The sequence below is a fragment of the Leishmania infantum genome, chromosome 34, assembly GCF_000002875.2.
Source record: "Leishmania infantum JPCM5 genome chromosome 34".
Lineage (NCBI taxonomy): Eukaryota > Euglenozoa > Kinetoplastea > Trypanosomatida > Trypanosomatidae > Leishmania > Leishmania infantum.
This window is the reverse complement of record NC_009418.2, coordinates 1,185,905-1,202,376: the sequence shown is the minus strand read 5'-3', so window position 1 is coordinate 1,202,376 and position 16,472 is coordinate 1,185,905. Positions and strand designations below refer to the sequence as shown.

The following is a 16,472-nucleotide window of genomic DNA, read 5'->3' as shown; positions in this document are numbered from 1 at the left end:
CGGTGGTATGAACGGGCGCCAAAGACACCGTGGTCAGACACCTCACCGAAGCACACTGCTCCGACCACCCTTCCGCCCTCTTACTCGCCCCCCCCCTCTCCGATTCTCTTCCCTCTACATTGTTGTTTATCGCATCTATTTTTGTTATGATATGTCTCTTCTCCTTTTTCGTCTTCCATTCCCCTCCACCTCTTCAGGTGTACGCCTCAACGGCCCTTCGAGAGGGCGCTGGGGGGGGGGGCCAAACAAGTCCAGCAAGCTCAGCACAGCAAAAAAAGAAGAGCACACACGCAAGCGCACACACATATACGCATGAATAAAGAAAAGAAATGTGGTGCGAGTGGTGGTGCTTGCTGTGAATGACAGGGACGAATGTCTAACGTAAACACATACATACATATATATATATATGCCTACATGCGCGCACACAGAGGTTCTGAAGGAGAGAGATTCGCACAAAGGCCGCTCGTGTCTCCTCCTCTCAGCGTCCTTTTATTTCTGGTCTGCTTCGCTGGCCGACTCGTATGCACGCCCTTTCGTCATTGTCCCAGTTCCTGTTCGGCTTTCCTGCTCCTCTGCCGGAAACGCACCATTTCCGGCTTTGCTCTATGCAAAAGGCGCCTACCAGCAACAACACCAAATAATAACGGCGATGGGGGCCGGCGTCGACACACGTACACATAAACATGCAATCTCGACCGCACAACAACCTAGAAGCTCCTATGGGATATTAATGTCCCGCAAGCATCCGCCCAAACACAAGGCTGAGGGTACGGGATAGCGGCCAGCGCTGCTTTGAAATCAGCGACGCGGCTCAGACTACATTACAACGCATTCGCACTGTAACTTCTTCTTAGATGACGCCTTACCATCCTTACCGTAGTGCGCCTCCCCTTGCTCGTCTGCTGCCACGGAGGCGTCAAGATCGGCGGTGGGGCCGACCATGTGCTGATGCCATCGGCCTGCCCCCCTCTTCGTGATGTCTGGAATGTCGCATTCGTTTTCGCGCTGCTGTTGACCCGATCGGCGCTTTAACCCGTTGCGCTCGGCGGCCGTCTCTCTCCAGTGAGTAGCGTTGTTTGGTTCCAGCGCTGAGTTCGCCAGCGACCCAGCTGCTGGGGAGCTGCCGGGCGGATCAGCGCCAGAAGCTACCGCGGCATTAAAATAGGAAACAGGCGCCATGGGGGGACTATACGCACCGCTACCGTTTTCACGCAGGGAGTATTCGTTGTGGTCGTACTCGCCCGAACTGGCTTGTGCGCGGGGTGACTCGCTGCCTTCGGCGGCAAGACACGCTGTAGTGAGAGGAATGTCGACAGAATCGCCTTGCGGGCGCGGTCCACGGTTCTGCACGGAAACATCTACCCCGACCGGCGGGTTGCCGTGCATACTATCCTGACAAGCGCCAGAGCCGCCAATGTCAACCTCGCTCACACGTAGTGTGCCGCTGTTATGCGGATGCAGAGCGTCTGCCGGGTATCCACTCGCGGTGGCGCCATTTCCTGCAGCGCCATTGCCGCTGCCTACGCGGCTGGCAACGCTGTTCGGTTGGGCCGCATCGGGGTGCAGGGGCATGTGCAGGAGCTCTCGTGAACCCATTTCTACAGCGCCAGGCAGTGGAGCTGCCCTACGAGGTGGCGGTTGCAGCGGTCTGCCACTAGCGTTGCCGTCGATCGAATGCCCATTTCCCGCGGCGTCAGGTGCCGGGCCGACATCGCGAAGGTGCGCCGCCGAGCCCTGCACCGCTCCAGCACCCGCGTTCACGACAGGGGCACCGTCGGCGTCTATGCAAGAGTCCGCCAATGACGAGTCGATCTCCCACTCTACCGGCTTATTGGGCGGATAGCCGCGACGCTCCAGCGCGCGATGCATGAGCGTGAGGAGCAGGTCGTAGTCCGGTTCGTCCTCGTAGCGGAGGGTCTGCAAATGAGCTAAGAAGGGCTGAAACTCTCGTGGCAGGTTGCGCACGAGATGCGGGCTGATGGACTCCTCCTTGCAGCGCCCAATGTCATCCTTCTCCTTGTACTTGCGCCACGGTAGGGTGCCGGTGGCAAACTCTACGAGCATGAAAAGCAAGCTCCACAAGTCATCTACGCGGCCCAGCTCCTGGTGGTGATGCGAGGCGACAGAGGCGTACCGGCTCGTTCCACGAAACCCGGCGTTTTCGCGCGGCGGGCGGATTTCGCCGTTCGAGCGGCGGAAGCGGCGGGCGAGGCCGAAGTCGATCAAGTAGCACGTGGTGTGGTCCGGAGTGCCGGGCAGCCCGGTAACAAAGTTCGACGGCTTGATGTCGCGGTGTACCAGCCCAAGGTCGTGAACTCCGCGGATCGCTGTCAGGCACGAGACGCCGGCTTTGAGTGTCGTGTAGATGTTGAAAGTGCCATGCTGGCTTCGACGGCGCAGCTCGGCTAGGTTCGAGCCTAACTTTTCCATCACCAGGTAGTTCATTCCATTAGTGCAGCCGCTACCAAGATAGCGCACGACTTGGGGGCACGGCTGCACCTTTTTCAAGGCCAGCGCCTCTAGTCGCAGTACATTTTTGTTTTCTTGCTCCACTTTAATGCACACCTCGTTACGCTCCTCTACCGGGGGCAAATTTTCCAGTAGCTTCATGTTCTCCGAGGCTACGGTGAGACTATCCTCCTCCTCGGCCGGGCCGTCCACCTCCATGGCAGTGAACGTTTCACCGAAGGATCCGGCGCCGATGCGATTAATGATGATCCATCGACGCAAGCGCATGCCTACCTGAATCTTCGTGTGTGCTAGTTTCGGGCTGGCGGCTGCGGCGGGTTTATCGTTGCAGTTGCGGCTGCGGGCATCGCCGCCGCCGTGCGGGCCGCTGCCCTCATCGCGACGGCAGTTCCCGTCGCCCTCTTTGCCGAACATCCCTTTGCTACGGTTGTCTCCGGCGCACACGGGCGCGCCGTCTACAGCTCCGGCCGGAGAGGCTGCCCCGCCCTTGTCCTGCGCCGCGTCGGGCCAGCCCTGTTGCCGATGCGGGGTCGAAGTGACGGTAGCCATAGGCGCCGGCGACGGCCCTATACCACCGAAGACCGCTGGTGTCTGTTGCGGCGGTGCGAGCAGCTGCTGTAGATGCGGCGGCTGTACAACGTGGCTGTTGAGGATCCGAGGTATGCCGGAAATGTTAGCTCGGCTTGGCACAGACGCGTTGTTAACCGCCGTGCTGCTGTTCGCCGGGGTGGTTATCCGCGTAACTGCAGCGATATGCGATACACCGAGGGTCGCCTGCTGTGGCCAAAGAGCCGGCTGCTCAGGCGACTGGGAGTGCCCGGAGCGGCTGCGTGGAGTGCTGCCGTGTTGCCTACCCTGGTAGTGGTGATACGAGTGGCGCGATCCCGCGGACGAGCGACTCAGGTTCAGAGACGAGCGCCGACGCAAGCGGGAAACGTTCGGGTGGCTACTCGGCGCACCGGCTGCTCCTTCAACAGCGTTGTGGTACACGCGTCGCTGGGACAGCACGGTGCCAGGTTCACCGCCTTCCTGGTGACCTGCTGCGGTAGCTTGAGCGGGCGCTGCACCGGCGTAGGCCTGCTGAAGACGATCGTTGAGCTGACGAATCTCCGCACTGGAGACGATGCTGCTAAAGTTCTGCAGGACTGTGTTGTTGCCGATATCGACTTGCATAAACGTGAGGGGGTAGACTGGGTGTCTACTCGCGTCTTTGTATGTGTGCACGCTCGCAAGTATCTCTGCTAATCCGTCCTCGCAGGTGCAGAAAGAGAAGCACGAAAATGAAAACAAAAGAAAAGGAAGAGAGCCTCAAATTGTGCGGATGCGCGCGCACACACAGACAGACACACACGAACGGCACGGGAAGAAGGGAGAGAAAGCGAGCAGGTGCTCGCGGCGAAGCGAGTGGAAGAAGCGGAGGGGTGTGAGGTGAGAGCACGTCAGAAAGAATAAGAACCACACGCACGAAAGCTCCTGTGCGACGTTCCTGCTCACCGCGCGAGAGAACCCTGATTGCTCCGTCACCTTCGAATAATAATGGGGAAAAACACACACCTCCACGCACACCACAAAACGAATGCCGTGTAACTTGATGGGGATATTCGTTTTCAAGGCAACGAAGATCGATCCGACTGCGTGAGAAATCTCTAAAAAGGGGAGGGGAGAGGGAAGGGGAAAGAGGAGGGGTATCACGCGGAAAAATCAGCAATAAGCGTATGTGTGCGTGTTTTGGTCCCAACAAGGAGGGGAGGGGAAAGGGAGGAGGCAGCGAAAACCGTTACCTGAGCGCACGCTCAACTACGCACACAGACCAACAAGACTCCAAGAGAGAAGCAGAGAGAACAAGACAACAACAAAAACAAAGAGAGACACGCAAAAAAAAAGGTGTGTGTGTGTGTATGTATGACTGACAGGTCCGTATAAGAGGCGGCGAATTAAGCGAAGGCAGCAATGCCAAAACAACACACACACACACGCTCAAAAAAGTGTCACGAGTAGGTGAAGGAATCACACAAGAGGGAAAAGGCGTATACCACGTCCGGAAATAGAGGCGAAGGAATGCCTCCGGAAGCGAGGGCCTATTCGAGACCGTGCGGAAACTCGGATTTGTACACAAACACACAGAACGAAAACAGATACTGTCCTGCTATTTTTCCGATTCTCGCTTGCGCTAGCAAATCTAAGAAGCACTATGGTTGTGTGTTCGTGGGCACGTTCAACACCCGAACGGCGTCTCTTCCACGTAGGATTCGTTCCTGTGTAACGATGCTTACAGGACGGCGGTGCTTTCCGGGGCGGGTTCGAAGTCGTCTGTGCAAGTTACGTGCACCTGAGTCCTTCCCCACGCAGAGAAGAAAAGCGCGATCGCGTACTGGGTATAGAGAGTGACGTTAGCTTCTCTACCGCACCTCCCGTGCATTGTACGACGTTCTTTTTCACCACCACTTCTTTAGCCGGTAGTGCGCAGCGGTGCCCACGAGACACGGGTCAGCTTGTTCTTTCGCCGGAACGAGGATAGCAAACCAAAATGCGCGTTGTATACCCCGTCGCCCACGCGGGAGCCTACACGCCAAGCTCCAGCACACAAGATAGTGCAATCCTGAATGGCGTTCAGAATGCACACACAGAGACACACACGCGGTCTCCTTAGCCACTGCCACGCCTGTATCGGCGTTTCGGCAGCCACAAGGGAGGGATGACTGCTGCTTTTCGGAGTTTCTTTTTTTTTTCCGAAGGGGAGGGCCGTTTACTCTTTCCGCCAATCGTGTCTAGAACAGAGCGAAAGAGAGGGAAGGAAAGAGGGAGGGAGAGGAACAGTGAATGAGAAAACGTGCCGCGAGCAACGCCGACGGACAGTTCGCAGAGAACAACAACAAGATGACCAACACCCACCCCAGACAACACCGAAAACAAACGAAACAAAAAAGAAGCCAGTGGCGCCAAGCAAAGAAAAGGCAACGCGGTGAGAGGAGAGAAATGAGCAGAGAACAATGGCGGTTCAAGACAGTAACAGCAACTACAGAAAAAGAAACAGATAGAGCGAGCGAGCGAGCGAGCGAGGCGATCAAACAGGAAGCAAGAACAGCCACAGCGGTGGTAGAGCAGAGCAGAGAGAGGGCTATGAGTTCGTGTAGATATATGTGGTGAGTGGGCCGGTCTGTATTTTTAGGAGGTGCGTGTGTGTGTGTGTGTGTGAGTGTGTGTGTAAGAGAAGGAAGTGAAGGAAAGTAAGGTGTATGCAGGAAGCCGCACCGCGCGCAATGAGCTACTTCTTTGGCGGCGGAGGGAAAAACCGTGGCGACGAGGATGCAGCCGAGATGGTATGACGGAAAAAAAAAACAGCAAATAACCGGATATATGCGGGCAGCGCACGGCAGAAAGGACCAAACATGTCCGTTGAAGCAGAGGGGCATGGGAAAGCATCAAAGAAGGGAGAAGGTATGCGCGAGGGCATGGTGCTGCAGCAAAATGGAGCAGCTACGTAGACCTGAAAAGGTGCACCGTAGTGCCGCCTCCCGCCACATGCAACACGAAAGCAAAAGCACGCGCGACGCGGACGGCAACGACGCCACGCCACTTCACGGCTACGGGTTTCTCCATTCTTGGACGGCCTACCGCAGTCATTCAGGCGCTTCATTTGGTTTCTCGCGTCAGCGGCTCGTGAGAAAGCCTCAAGAGGGAGGGGACAGTATATCAAAGCCAAGGAAGAGAACAACGACGAGAGAGCGGGTAGGCGCACGACACCGGCAGCAAGAGAGAAGAGCGAAAGTGAGAAAGAGGCATCGGTGTTCGTCTCCAGCAGTACACCACCGCCATTCTCTCCGTGTTTGCTGGCCCACGCTTTCCGCACCTCCCCCCTTTTTTCTAATGCTTGATTCCAAACGCGAACGGACGCTTGTGCATGCCGAACCTGTCTTTGAACACGGGAGGCGAAAGAGGGGGCCGTGTCTTGACGCACAAGAGGCGTGACAAGCCGTGTGCGCCATGCGCGCAAAACAGGCAAACCGCGCGGCACCAGGTGAGTCACCTTCCCTGATGCCACTCTACTTGGCTACCTCAGAAGGTCCCTTTTCGACTACTGCGGGCAAGGCTGCTAGACAAGCCCTTCGGCTTGTGCGACATGGAGGTGCGGGCCTCGCTGCGCGCTTGCGTGGCTTCTTCAGCCCGCCGCTTCATGCGCCAGTCTCTGGGGACGATCGGCACAGGGGGGCGCGCCGTCAGAAAATCGGCATAATCCTGCGCGAACTCGCGCAGACCACCGGCGATGATGGCAACATTGTCGATCCCCTTCTGAAACATCGTGTTGGCCAAGTTCACAACGGCTTCTTCTTCCATGTCGTAAAGGACGATATACCTGTTCTCCTTGTTCTTGTAGGCGTACATCTCTGGCAAAAACGGATTGGTCGAGTGATGCACCTTGATCTTTGGGTAGTGCAACGCCGTCTTGATGTGGCAGGCCTCGTAGTGCTCCACTTCCCGGCAGTCGATCAGCAGGTAGCTAATGGCGGCCTTGTCGATCGCGTTCTCGGGACCGCCGTACTCGTCCATTGGCCGTGCAAATCCACCATCTTCTAGGACCGACTTGGGCTCCTGACGGCTGAGGAAGGCTGCGATGACATCGACGCGCAGCCGCTGAAACAACTCACCAGGCTGCCTCTTTGTCTTGATCTTGATGTTGCGCATGTACTCCGCGAGTTTAGCGGTCATGCCTGACTCCACCACCGCCTGCACAGAATCGTACTTCGGATTCGCGGACGTGCGCCGCTGAAGGATGTCCTTGTCACCAATCGTCGGGTTGATGCTCATGGTCGGCTTTGGGTGAATCGAACAAAGGTGGAAGAAGGAATCGCGTCGAAAGGCGCACGGTAGTACCGCGCGTTGTGTGATGCAGTTGCGACTCACGAACTCTATCCGCAATTGAAGGGGTGTCTGTGAGCGTGTGTACAGCGGTGCGTGTGATGGATGCAGCTCCCACTGCGCAAGAGACCGTGTGTGCGAGAGGGGGCGCGCGCATGGATAGCCGCGAGCTCGTCTAACCTTTTTTTCAAAGGGAAGCCGGTGAAGCCCGCAAGAACGGGGGACACGCAATAGGTGAGCGATGGTTCCACCAGCAGGAAAACTTGCGGACGCGCAAAGAGAGTATGGAGGAGTAGAGAAGAAAGAAAGGGCGCTAGCACCAATCGCAATGGAAAAGCACAACCAGCTTTTACGTATGTGCAGTCCCGAATATCTAGTAGGCGGCACACTTGATGCTTGCCTGCATGCGCTGATAGCCTTGCATTCGCATGAAACTTCGATAGTTTGTGCAGCACAGTGTCCGCGACGAATGCTGACGCGTCTCTGCGCGCCATCCTTTTGTAGTCTTTCAGTCATTCGCCAATGATGCGGAAAACGCCTCTTGAGCGGCGCGCCGCTGTGGGTAAGTCGGCGGGTCTGTAGTGCACCCGAGGATAGGCCGCACCTGCCAGCACTCTAACTGCCTAGCATGCAAACAAAACAACAACAACGAAAAAACGATTTCGTCTACTGTCTTAGCCAACACACAAAGACCCGCCGTTGGGGTGAGAGAGAGGGCGAAAGAGAGACATATTGAGAGAGGAGCTGAGGCGATGCGCACACGAGAGGCGCTGAACTAGCAGCTAAACAAATGAGCCTCAAAGACGTGCCCGAGGGGTGCTGCCCCTGCTAGTGCGCATTGCTCTCCTCGTCTCCGGCGACCCAGACCGGGTCCCTCCATTCTTCTGCGAGCTCATTCCGCCATATCTCGCCATCGTCACCGAGATGGAAGACCACACCCTGCATGCGGATTTGCGGCTTGGTGGCTGCTTTGTCTACAGTCACACACGCAGATGCCCCTCCCCCTCCCTCCATTACTTTCCCTTCTGCACCCCCCCGCCCCCCTACAGCTTCACCGTGACGGCGAGCAGCTTACGCCTACCTGTGTAGGAATCTATGACGCTGTGTGAGGGGTTGGCACAGTAGTACACGAATCCGTCGCTCTCCTCTGCTTGCGTGATCAAAGGCGGTAAAGGCAGTCGCGATGGTGCAGGAGCGGCTGCTGGCTCCGCAGAGTCAGTAGATTCAATCGCAATTGCCGTTGTCGAGGTTATCCCTTCCTGCTGTTCCGACGCCGCAGCCTTCTCTTTGTCGGAAGGGGAGATCGCCGCTGCGGCGACACACAAAGAAAACGGCGCTACTTTCCTCTCTGCCGGCAGCGACACAGGCCGAGCGAGCACGTTAGGGATCAACAAGGACGCGAAGTTTCCATGATTTGTGTATCCACACAGTCCTCGCTGCTTCAAGGGCTGACTGGAAGGCGCTGGCTTCCGCTCGGCGATAGACGCCGTTGAGGAAGCCACAGCCACCTCCTCCGCTGCAGTCGCTGCTGCAGCCCCACGGCTTTGCTTCTCGTCGGAATCATGAAAAAGAGTCACGGTGTGCTTTGATAGAGACCCATCTGCCACCTTTCCCCGGATCCCCGCCAGCACCGTCGCAGCCGATGGCTGAGCAAGGGCCGCCTCACTCGATGAGGCCGCTAACTCGGCAATGTTCAGCAGCTCGAGCTGACTGCTGTTCATCGAAGCAATGCTGAGGTCCTGCTTCGGAGCAGAGCGCGAATCAGTGGTATCCTCTGCTTCGCGAACCAGTGAAAATTCACTGTCCACGTCGATGACGGAGCCGAGACTGGAGTCTACAGTTAACAGCGGCTGCTGTGAGGGAGCCGGCAGCTTCGCGAACGCCGTCGCGGTAATGGCGCCTCCCCACGATCGAGGCGGCGTGCCAGGGGACGAAGTAGGAAGCGGTGCGCCGCACGGGTTACTCCCGTCGCTACGGATGCTGCGGTTCGCGAAATAGCTGCTGTTGAGCAAGTAGACGTCGCGGGGCTTGTAGGGGAGCTTCCCAGACGGAGTAGGCGTCGGAGCGAAGCCCCGTGCTGCTCCACGGCCGCGGATGTCCTCATCATATTCGTCACTGGCTGCCTCTGCTTGGACAAAAGACACCGATTCCAACGGAGAGAAACGTGGTGACTGGAAACGCGTTTTTCGGGCACCCGTGGTGCTGTCTCCTCGCTGATGACTCAGGGAGGACGCCCTACTCCGTTGCAGACTTTTTTCCGTTTTCGACGAACGCAGCACGTTCACTCTCCTCAGGTTGCTAAGGTGTGCATCTTGGTCACCGGCATCCTGGTAAGCCGCGGAGGCGTTGCTACTCCGCTTCGAGACTTCGTAGTCTGGCTGCTGGTGATGACGCCCTCGCTCGGCTATCGCTTCTTTAGCCACCAACTGACGTCGCAGCTCTCGTAGTGACGCCAGTTGGGGAACGCGAAGCTTCTCTTGGTTCGTGAAGGCGATGAACGCGGCAAGCTTCTCTTGTGACGTGCCGAGTCCCACAGCAGCCTCCCTAAAGCTGCGCAAGGCGGACTGCATCAGCACCTGATACTCTGTGGTAGCCGAGTCGGGCAGCGAGCTGAGCGCGTGTGGGTTGCCGAGGACACAAAACAGATGCTGTTTGAGCGACAGCTTCTGCAACGTGGATTGCGGACTCACATTTGCCAATTCACAGGCGCGAAGGGAGCGAGGGGAGTTGAGAAGCGGCGGCGGTGGCGGGTCGCGCAGTGTCTCATACCGTCTGCTCCACGCATCTTGCAGCTCCTCGATTGTCTCCAGATCCACCCTGGGAGCCTGGCGCGATCGGACTGATGGCGATACGCTCCGCGACACATTTTGATACATGGATACACCTGGAGTGCCCTGTGTAAGTGTGTAAGGTGTGCCGGTACCTGATCGCATCGCAAACCAAAAAAAAAAAAACAGCAGTGGTGGCGTGTGATAGACCTGCGCGTGTCAGCGCAGCACAGCGAGAAGCGAGAGAAAGGATGGAAAGCGGGCAAGTGAGCTAAAGGCATAGGAAGCGAACACCGATAGAGTGCAGCTCACTCCTCGCGCCGTCGACGCGCGAAGAGGCTGTTACGCTTCCAGGTGGGAGATTCAGTGCGCACTCATCGCCTGCGACTTTGAGCCGCCCAGGTATATTCGACAAGGCGCGACGTCTTCCTCCGGAGGCCATCCCACAAGATATACAGCAAACACAAAGGTAACCGTTTGGATTACCACCACACGTGACTTCTTGGAAACATGTGCGTGCACGCCTTTCCCGTCGCAAATAAGCCCCATATCGGAGGCCGCGTGGTGCGGCATTTGCCCCTTTTTGTCTCTCCTCCACTCACCGTGCTGGTGCTGCGGTAGAGGAGAAGCACGTGCGCTCCCTACCGATGGTCGCGCGTTGCCGAGCGGCACGCTGGCGCTCTCTCCGGCGCACTCGCACACCAGTCCGCTAATCCGCTTCTTGCTCGACTCGTGTCCTTCCACTGTTGTGGTGAGGCCTCGAACCTACGCAGTCAGCTCCTCCCGCGCGGCCTTGCTCGAGTGCCGCGGCCCGGCACAGCTACGTGGGAGTGTGAGGGACCCCCCTGAATCTGATAACGAAGGATCGCTCTCTCGTCTACAGCCGAAGGGTCCTTGCGACAGTGTGCCGGCTGGGTGCATGCTCGTCTAGAGCATCGTATGCACACGATCAAGACATTCAAACCGAGAAGCTGCCGGCCGTGTGCATGTGTAGCACAGCTGCGTTGGCATGCACTCTGGCAGAGGAAAAGGCAGCCCCGTGGCGTGTCGTCTTCCCGCGTGGCAAGCTTCCACCCCTGTGAGCAATCTCATTGTCTTGTCCCTCTATCAGCCACTCGACGGGCAGCCCTGCCTTCAGAGCTCTTTGAGGGTTCTCGCGGATGGTGCTGCCCCTCGGCGCGGAGAGGGCTGCCAGGATCTTTGGCCCGTTAGTGTCTCTGCTGCCTAGTCCGCCCTTCACCCCCGGAAGCTGTGCAAGACGGCGTCTGAATTCGCCTGCTGCCGGACTCGGTGCACCCAACATGCTTGACGGTGGCGGTCTCTGTCGGGGTGGTGACTGGTGAAGCGATGAGCCGAAACACTCGTTCCGTTGAGCTGGCGCATCGTCTGCAGGAAGAGAGGGGAGGAGAGAGTGCAGGGAGCGAGAGGGGCGTGTGCATTGCAGCTGCCACGCTGTGCAAGCAGAGGACAGGATAGGCGCCAGAGGCCATGCTGGCAAGGAGGGGGTGGGCTGCTGGATCATGAGAACGCGCACCTCGCGGCCCTGCCCCTGGGCCCTCAGGAGACGGCATGACGCGTTTTCATCGACAGCGGCCACTTGCCCAGTCCGTACAAGGCCCAGCAGCGTGCGAACGACCTCTGACCTCTCGCTCTACCGCTCGCGGATATGGAAACAAAACGGGAGAAGCAGGGGCGAAGGATTCTGGCCTACTGACTGGAACAAGATGTTTACCAATGAGGTGCGCCGTGATTTTGACAAGGCACATGCATTCACAGAGGCAAACCTAGAAGCATGGCCGCAGACACACCTGAGATGAAGATAGCAAGGGGGTCAAAGAAGCTTTTGAGTATACGGATGCGTGGATGACGTATCCGGCTCTCTCCAGTGCCATATCAAAGAAAAGCGTAGAAGCTCCATGATCTAGCAGGTCGACTGCGCGAGGGGGAGAGATAAAAGAAAAGAAAGACTCTTGGAGATGTGTGTGTGTGTGTCTCCGGGAAAAAAAAGGAGACACAAAGGGAGGGGCAAGACCCATCGAAGGAGCACATGGCACCTAAACGTATCGCGCAGCGCTGGATCTATAGAGGCGGCGAGCTGAGCTGAGCTTCTGAGTCGATTCACAGTGCCTTGCGGCATAAAATGCCCGCCACCGATCGCATAGTGGAGCGGCTCAGCGAAGTCCCTCGCACAGCCAAGCGGAACAGCAGCGGCGACGAGGCTGCCAGTTGCTTGATCCACACAGCCACTTTGTCCGTGATGCTTTTGTTGCCACTCAAGTCCAGCACCTGCAGTCGGCGCAGGTAGGCGCGGCAGAAAAGACACAGCACCCGAACCTCGTCATCGTTGAGGCAGGTCTTTGCCAAATTGAGTGAGACAACGGTGTTCCGGCATCCCTCAAGAACGCCAAGCAGTGCGATGAAATGGCGCTGCTGATGCCCGATCTCCGCGCATCCACTGAAGTCCGCGTTCACCTCGTACGGAACGGTGCGCAGTTCGCGCAGAAGCACCATTGTCCCTGGAAAGGACATCCAGGTGCGCCTGCCCGGGCTGCAGCGAAACGGCGTGGGCGTTTCAGCAACGGGCGACAGCGGAGGCACCGCCTTTTGCGCCGCGAAGGAGCCGAGGGTGCTAATTAGGGTAGCTTGCACGCCCCGCGAGAATCGGTGGCAAACAGCGGCGCTGGGGCGGACGTTAATGACGTTGCAGCAGCGCAGGTAGCGGCGCTGCAGCCACGCTGCAGCCATGTCCGCACCGAAGGCGGGATGCTGAAGGAGGTACGTCTCGAGTTCCTCCTCCTCTTCCTCCTCCGCTACGTCGCTCGCCTCGTCATCCGTATTGAGGCGCGCCTCCGCCTCTGCTGAATTGTCCGCCTTGACTGCGGATCGCGTGTGGTCCTGCGCCGACGACGTGCGGGACGGGGTCGAAAGGGCTGTGGTCGCATACGGAGTGTCTGCAGCAGTCGCGCGGGCCTGTCCTTCCCTGTCCCAAAGCGTGGGGGAGGCCTCGGACAGTCGCATCACCGCCTCGCCGTAGCGGCGCACTCGCACCTCCGAACGGCGCTGCAAGCATTGCGCCACCGCATTCTTGGCCAGCGCGCACGCAGTCTGGGAGTGCGCACACCACTCTTCATGGGTGCCGATATGCGTGAGATTCTCCAGATTGAGGGGGTCGTCCGTGGTGCCGCACGTGTGCAGCTTGTCGCGGACGGCCTGCTTTTCCTGCAGTTCCACAACCTTTGAAAGCCCCGGTAGCGGAGACGCTCCCCCCTCGTTCCCTTGACGGCGAACACCATTCTGAAAGACAAAGTGGAGAGCGTCGCCTGTGCTGTAGCGAAGAAGGCTGAATTCCACCGGTACGTGTTGGCTCGTGGCCATCGCTGTACAGGTGGGTGGCACTACTTCCACTAGGATCTCTGCCACTGACTGGTTGGCGCGTGCTTGGGAGCGAGTCTCCGAGAGAGAAAAATGATGCAGACACCTTCAAGCCAAACTACACACTAAAAGGAAAAAGTAGCCGAAAGACGTGATTGAAGCTCAAAAATGCTGGTGCGTGCTTGAGTAAGCGACTTGTCAGAGTCACTGTGTTTACGAGGACTATGGGCCCAACAGACATGCGCAGGCCCTTGGCGACCGTGCCGCAGGAAACGAGGCGGAACTCGAGAACGCGATATACACCAAAAAAGAGAACGCTGAGAACAGTGGCAGAGCACCCGCAGGTCGCAAACGCATGACAGAAGGATGCTGAGTCAAGCAGCGACGAGCAGACGCCACGAATGTGAACACCCGGGGACGGAGGAAAGGGGTAGGAGGTGGTGGGCGGGAAAGGCAACGACTCACAGAAGCGGGCACCAAACAAACAGCCGAAGCACAAACAGAGAAAGAGAGAGAGCAATACGCGCGCAAAACCGAGACCGAAAATCCCGTGAAAATAAAAGCCGCGTTGCAACCCGACACAATCGTTATTGCCCTCTTTCCTGTGGGGATAAAAACAGTGTCAGAGGTGATCGACTCACAGGCAACTCCCTCTACTGGCCAGGCTGCGCACAATCTATAGTCCTCTCGGTGCTCCCTTGTTTTGCTCTTCAGAGAGTGCAACGGAAAAAAATTGCCCCGGAGTGTTTACGGGTGTGATGAGGAAAACAGAAGCGTGATGATCGCACGTGGATAGAAGGGGGAGGTGAGAGATGCGTCAGCTGCAGGGCATTTCCATGAGGCACAAGGGCTGACGGAAAGCAGCCGAGCAAGTGCTTTGCAGAAACGCACACACACACACATGCGTGCTTTACATAGCCGGCGGTGGAAGAACGGGAAAGGCCGGCCAAATCCACAAAGGAGCTACGTGGCCGCCGGAAGAGGCGGGGAAGGTGAGCGGCGTTATCCTCCTGCAGCGGGAAGAAAAAGCGCCGCCATGCCACGCAGACACATACACGCGCACAAAGGTAAAGAAGGTGGTGCGAGACGTGGTGGCTGCCCGCCACTGCCTTTTCGTTCACACCCGTTTCCTGTCTGTTGGGGAGGGGGGGGGCCATGCCCTCAGAGGGCGCTGCTTCAGATGTAGAGAGAGAGAGCTGAGTCTTCTCTTCTGGATTCGCTTCCACATTTTCTTCCCTTTTTCATGTGCCGCGTTCTTGAATTCCTGCGGGGCCCGAAACGCGTACATCGGTGGTACGGAGACGAAAAGGGATAAAACAAGAAGCTATGGGCTTCATCGCGTGCAGACCCAGACGGAGACTCTCAAGAGGACGAAACACGCGAGACGCATGCGACGACCGAGTAGTGATCCGATGAGAAGGCATCCCCATCCACAAGGGGAGGTGCACGCGGGATTTTCAGATCTCCTTTTGCCTTCTTCTTGGTCCCTGTTAGACTCAACTCCTGGAATCTCCCCCTCCTTCTGCCCTGCTCGCGGCCCACGAGGTCGTTTACATCGAAAAGAGAGACGGGAGGAAGCGAAACAGCAAAAAAAAAAAGGAAGCGTCATGAACCGCTGTCCTGCCCGCTTCCCGTTTGCCTCGTTAGAGAGCGCACAATCACACAAGGACACAGAAGAGCCAAGACAGCTCAGGAGGACAACGGCCGAGCGAGAGGGGCACCACAAATCACTGAGGGACGCACGTGCGCACACAAAAAGAGGCCGTGCACGGCCGCCTCGCTTCGCATGTCACCCTTGGAAAAAAAATTTTGTGTAGATGGGCCCGTCACCGGGTAGATCGCAGCAGTGCACCGCGTTCTCGGTCTCGCTGTCCCCGTAGCACGCCCGAATCGACTTTGGGTAGAGCTTCTTGGCGACGACCGTGTCGTAGGGGCCGCAGATGTTCCGCACAGTGTCCACTACATCCACCGTCTCGTCCAGTGAGGCGAGCTGCAGTACCCAGTTCGTGCCTACGAAGCTGCTAGCCGTGCCTTCCAGGTCGGGTAGTACGCCGCGGTACGGCTCCATGAACTCCCGAGCAGCCGCGCTGGTCATGGTCACTGTTGTGAGTGCGGTGGGCTCCAGTCCTACGTCTAGCAGTTGCTGGAAAGCACTTCCGCCCCGTCCAGCGCTGACCAGGTGAGGCTTCAGCACCACAACCGAGCTGTTTGCCTCGTTAAGTACGGCCAAAGGCTTGGCTTTCGCAAGCTGGCCCAGCTGGCCCCACAACGCGGCTTGTTCCGCGTCTTTGGCGGTGCAGGTGCCGGTGGCTCGCTCCACAAAGGCGAAGCCCTTCTCCACCGCCTTCTTCCGAGTGCACAGAACCACGACCATGCGTGTGTTCGCCAGCTGCTCTGGTAAATCAAAAGCAGAAACCGTCTCCGCCTGCACCCAGACCATCTCCACATCCGTGATAGTGAAGCAGCACTCCTCCGTTAGCATCGCCAGGTAGCGCCCGAGAAACGGGAACGCCTCCTCGGCAATCAGCACGGCCGTCGACTCGCTGCACTGGGCGCACAGTTGCCGCGTCACCTCGTCCGCGAACGCTGTGATGGTTGTCGCCTTGCCGAACAGCATCACCGTCGAGCCAACGGTGAAGGCAGAGGCAGGTATGCCGACGGCGGTGCGCTTCAAGTACAGTCGACCGCTCGGCACCTCCATCAGCTCCACTGTACCGCTCTCGTAAAAGTAGCGTAGGATCAGCTGTCGCGGCTGTGGCGCACCAGGATCCTGCTGCTGGGCATGGAAAGCCATGCGAGGGTCTAAGGTAGAAGTGGCCATGTTGAGGTCCGAAAAGAGAGAGAGAGACAGAGACCTAGAGACGTGGCTTCTCGCTCTGATGCACGCGTTCGTGTTTCTGTCCGTGCTGACGTGCTCAATGGCTGCACCCACTCAAATGCGCATCGACACTTTTAACATTTTTTTCGGAGTCCAGTGCAGCGTGGACGGCGAGGCGTTGACGC

At 57.9% G+C, this 16,472-nt stretch overlaps 5 protein-coding genes across 5 annotated transcripts; all 5 read right to left on the bottom strand.

The window, feature by feature from the left end:
• Positions 1–819: 819 nt before the first annotated feature.
• LINJ_34_2850 (putative protein kinase) lies at positions 820–3,645 on the bottom strand (the record flags this gene model as incomplete). The annotated part of the gene is made up of 1 exon (XM_001468610.1): positions 820–3,645. One exon carries the CDS (start codon positions 3,643–3,645, stop codon positions 820–822), a length of 2,826 nt encoding a protein of 941 aa, XP_001468647.1.
• A 2,883-nt stretch (positions 3,646–6,528) lies between these two features.
• Positions 6,529–7,278, bottom strand: LINJ_34_2840 (conserved hypothetical protein; the record flags this gene model as incomplete). Its single annotated transcript, XM_001468609.1, has 1 exon — positions 6,529–7,278. One exon carries the CDS (start codon positions 7,276–7,278, stop codon positions 6,529–6,531), a length of 750 nt encoding a protein of 249 aa, XP_001468646.1.
• A 1,094-nt stretch (positions 7,279–8,372) lies between these two features.
• On the bottom strand, positions 8,373–10,262 carry LINJ_34_2830 (conserved hypothetical protein; the record flags this gene model as incomplete). The annotated part of the gene is made up of 1 exon (XM_001468608.1): positions 8,373–10,262. The coding sequence occupies one exon, from the start codon at positions 10,260–10,262 to the stop codon at positions 8,373–8,375; it is 1,890 nt and encodes a 629-aa protein (XP_001468645.1).
• A 1,953-nt stretch (positions 10,263–12,215) lies between these two features.
• LINJ_34_2820 (hypothetical protein, unknown function) lies at positions 12,216–13,472 on the bottom strand (the record flags this gene model as incomplete). The annotated part of the gene is made up of 1 exon (XM_001468607.1): positions 12,216–13,472. One exon carries the CDS (start codon positions 13,470–13,472, stop codon positions 12,216–12,218), a length of 1,257 nt encoding a protein of 418 aa, XP_001468644.1.
• A 1,786-nt stretch (positions 13,473–15,258) lies between these two features.
• LINJ_34_2810 (conserved hypothetical protein) lies at positions 15,259–16,290 on the bottom strand (the record flags this gene model as incomplete). Its single annotated transcript, XM_001468606.1, has 1 exon — positions 15,259–16,290. The coding sequence occupies one exon, from the start codon at positions 16,288–16,290 to the stop codon at positions 15,259–15,261; it is 1,032 nt and encodes a 343-aa protein (XP_001468643.1).
• Between the last annotated feature and the right edge of the window lie 182 nt (positions 16,291–16,472).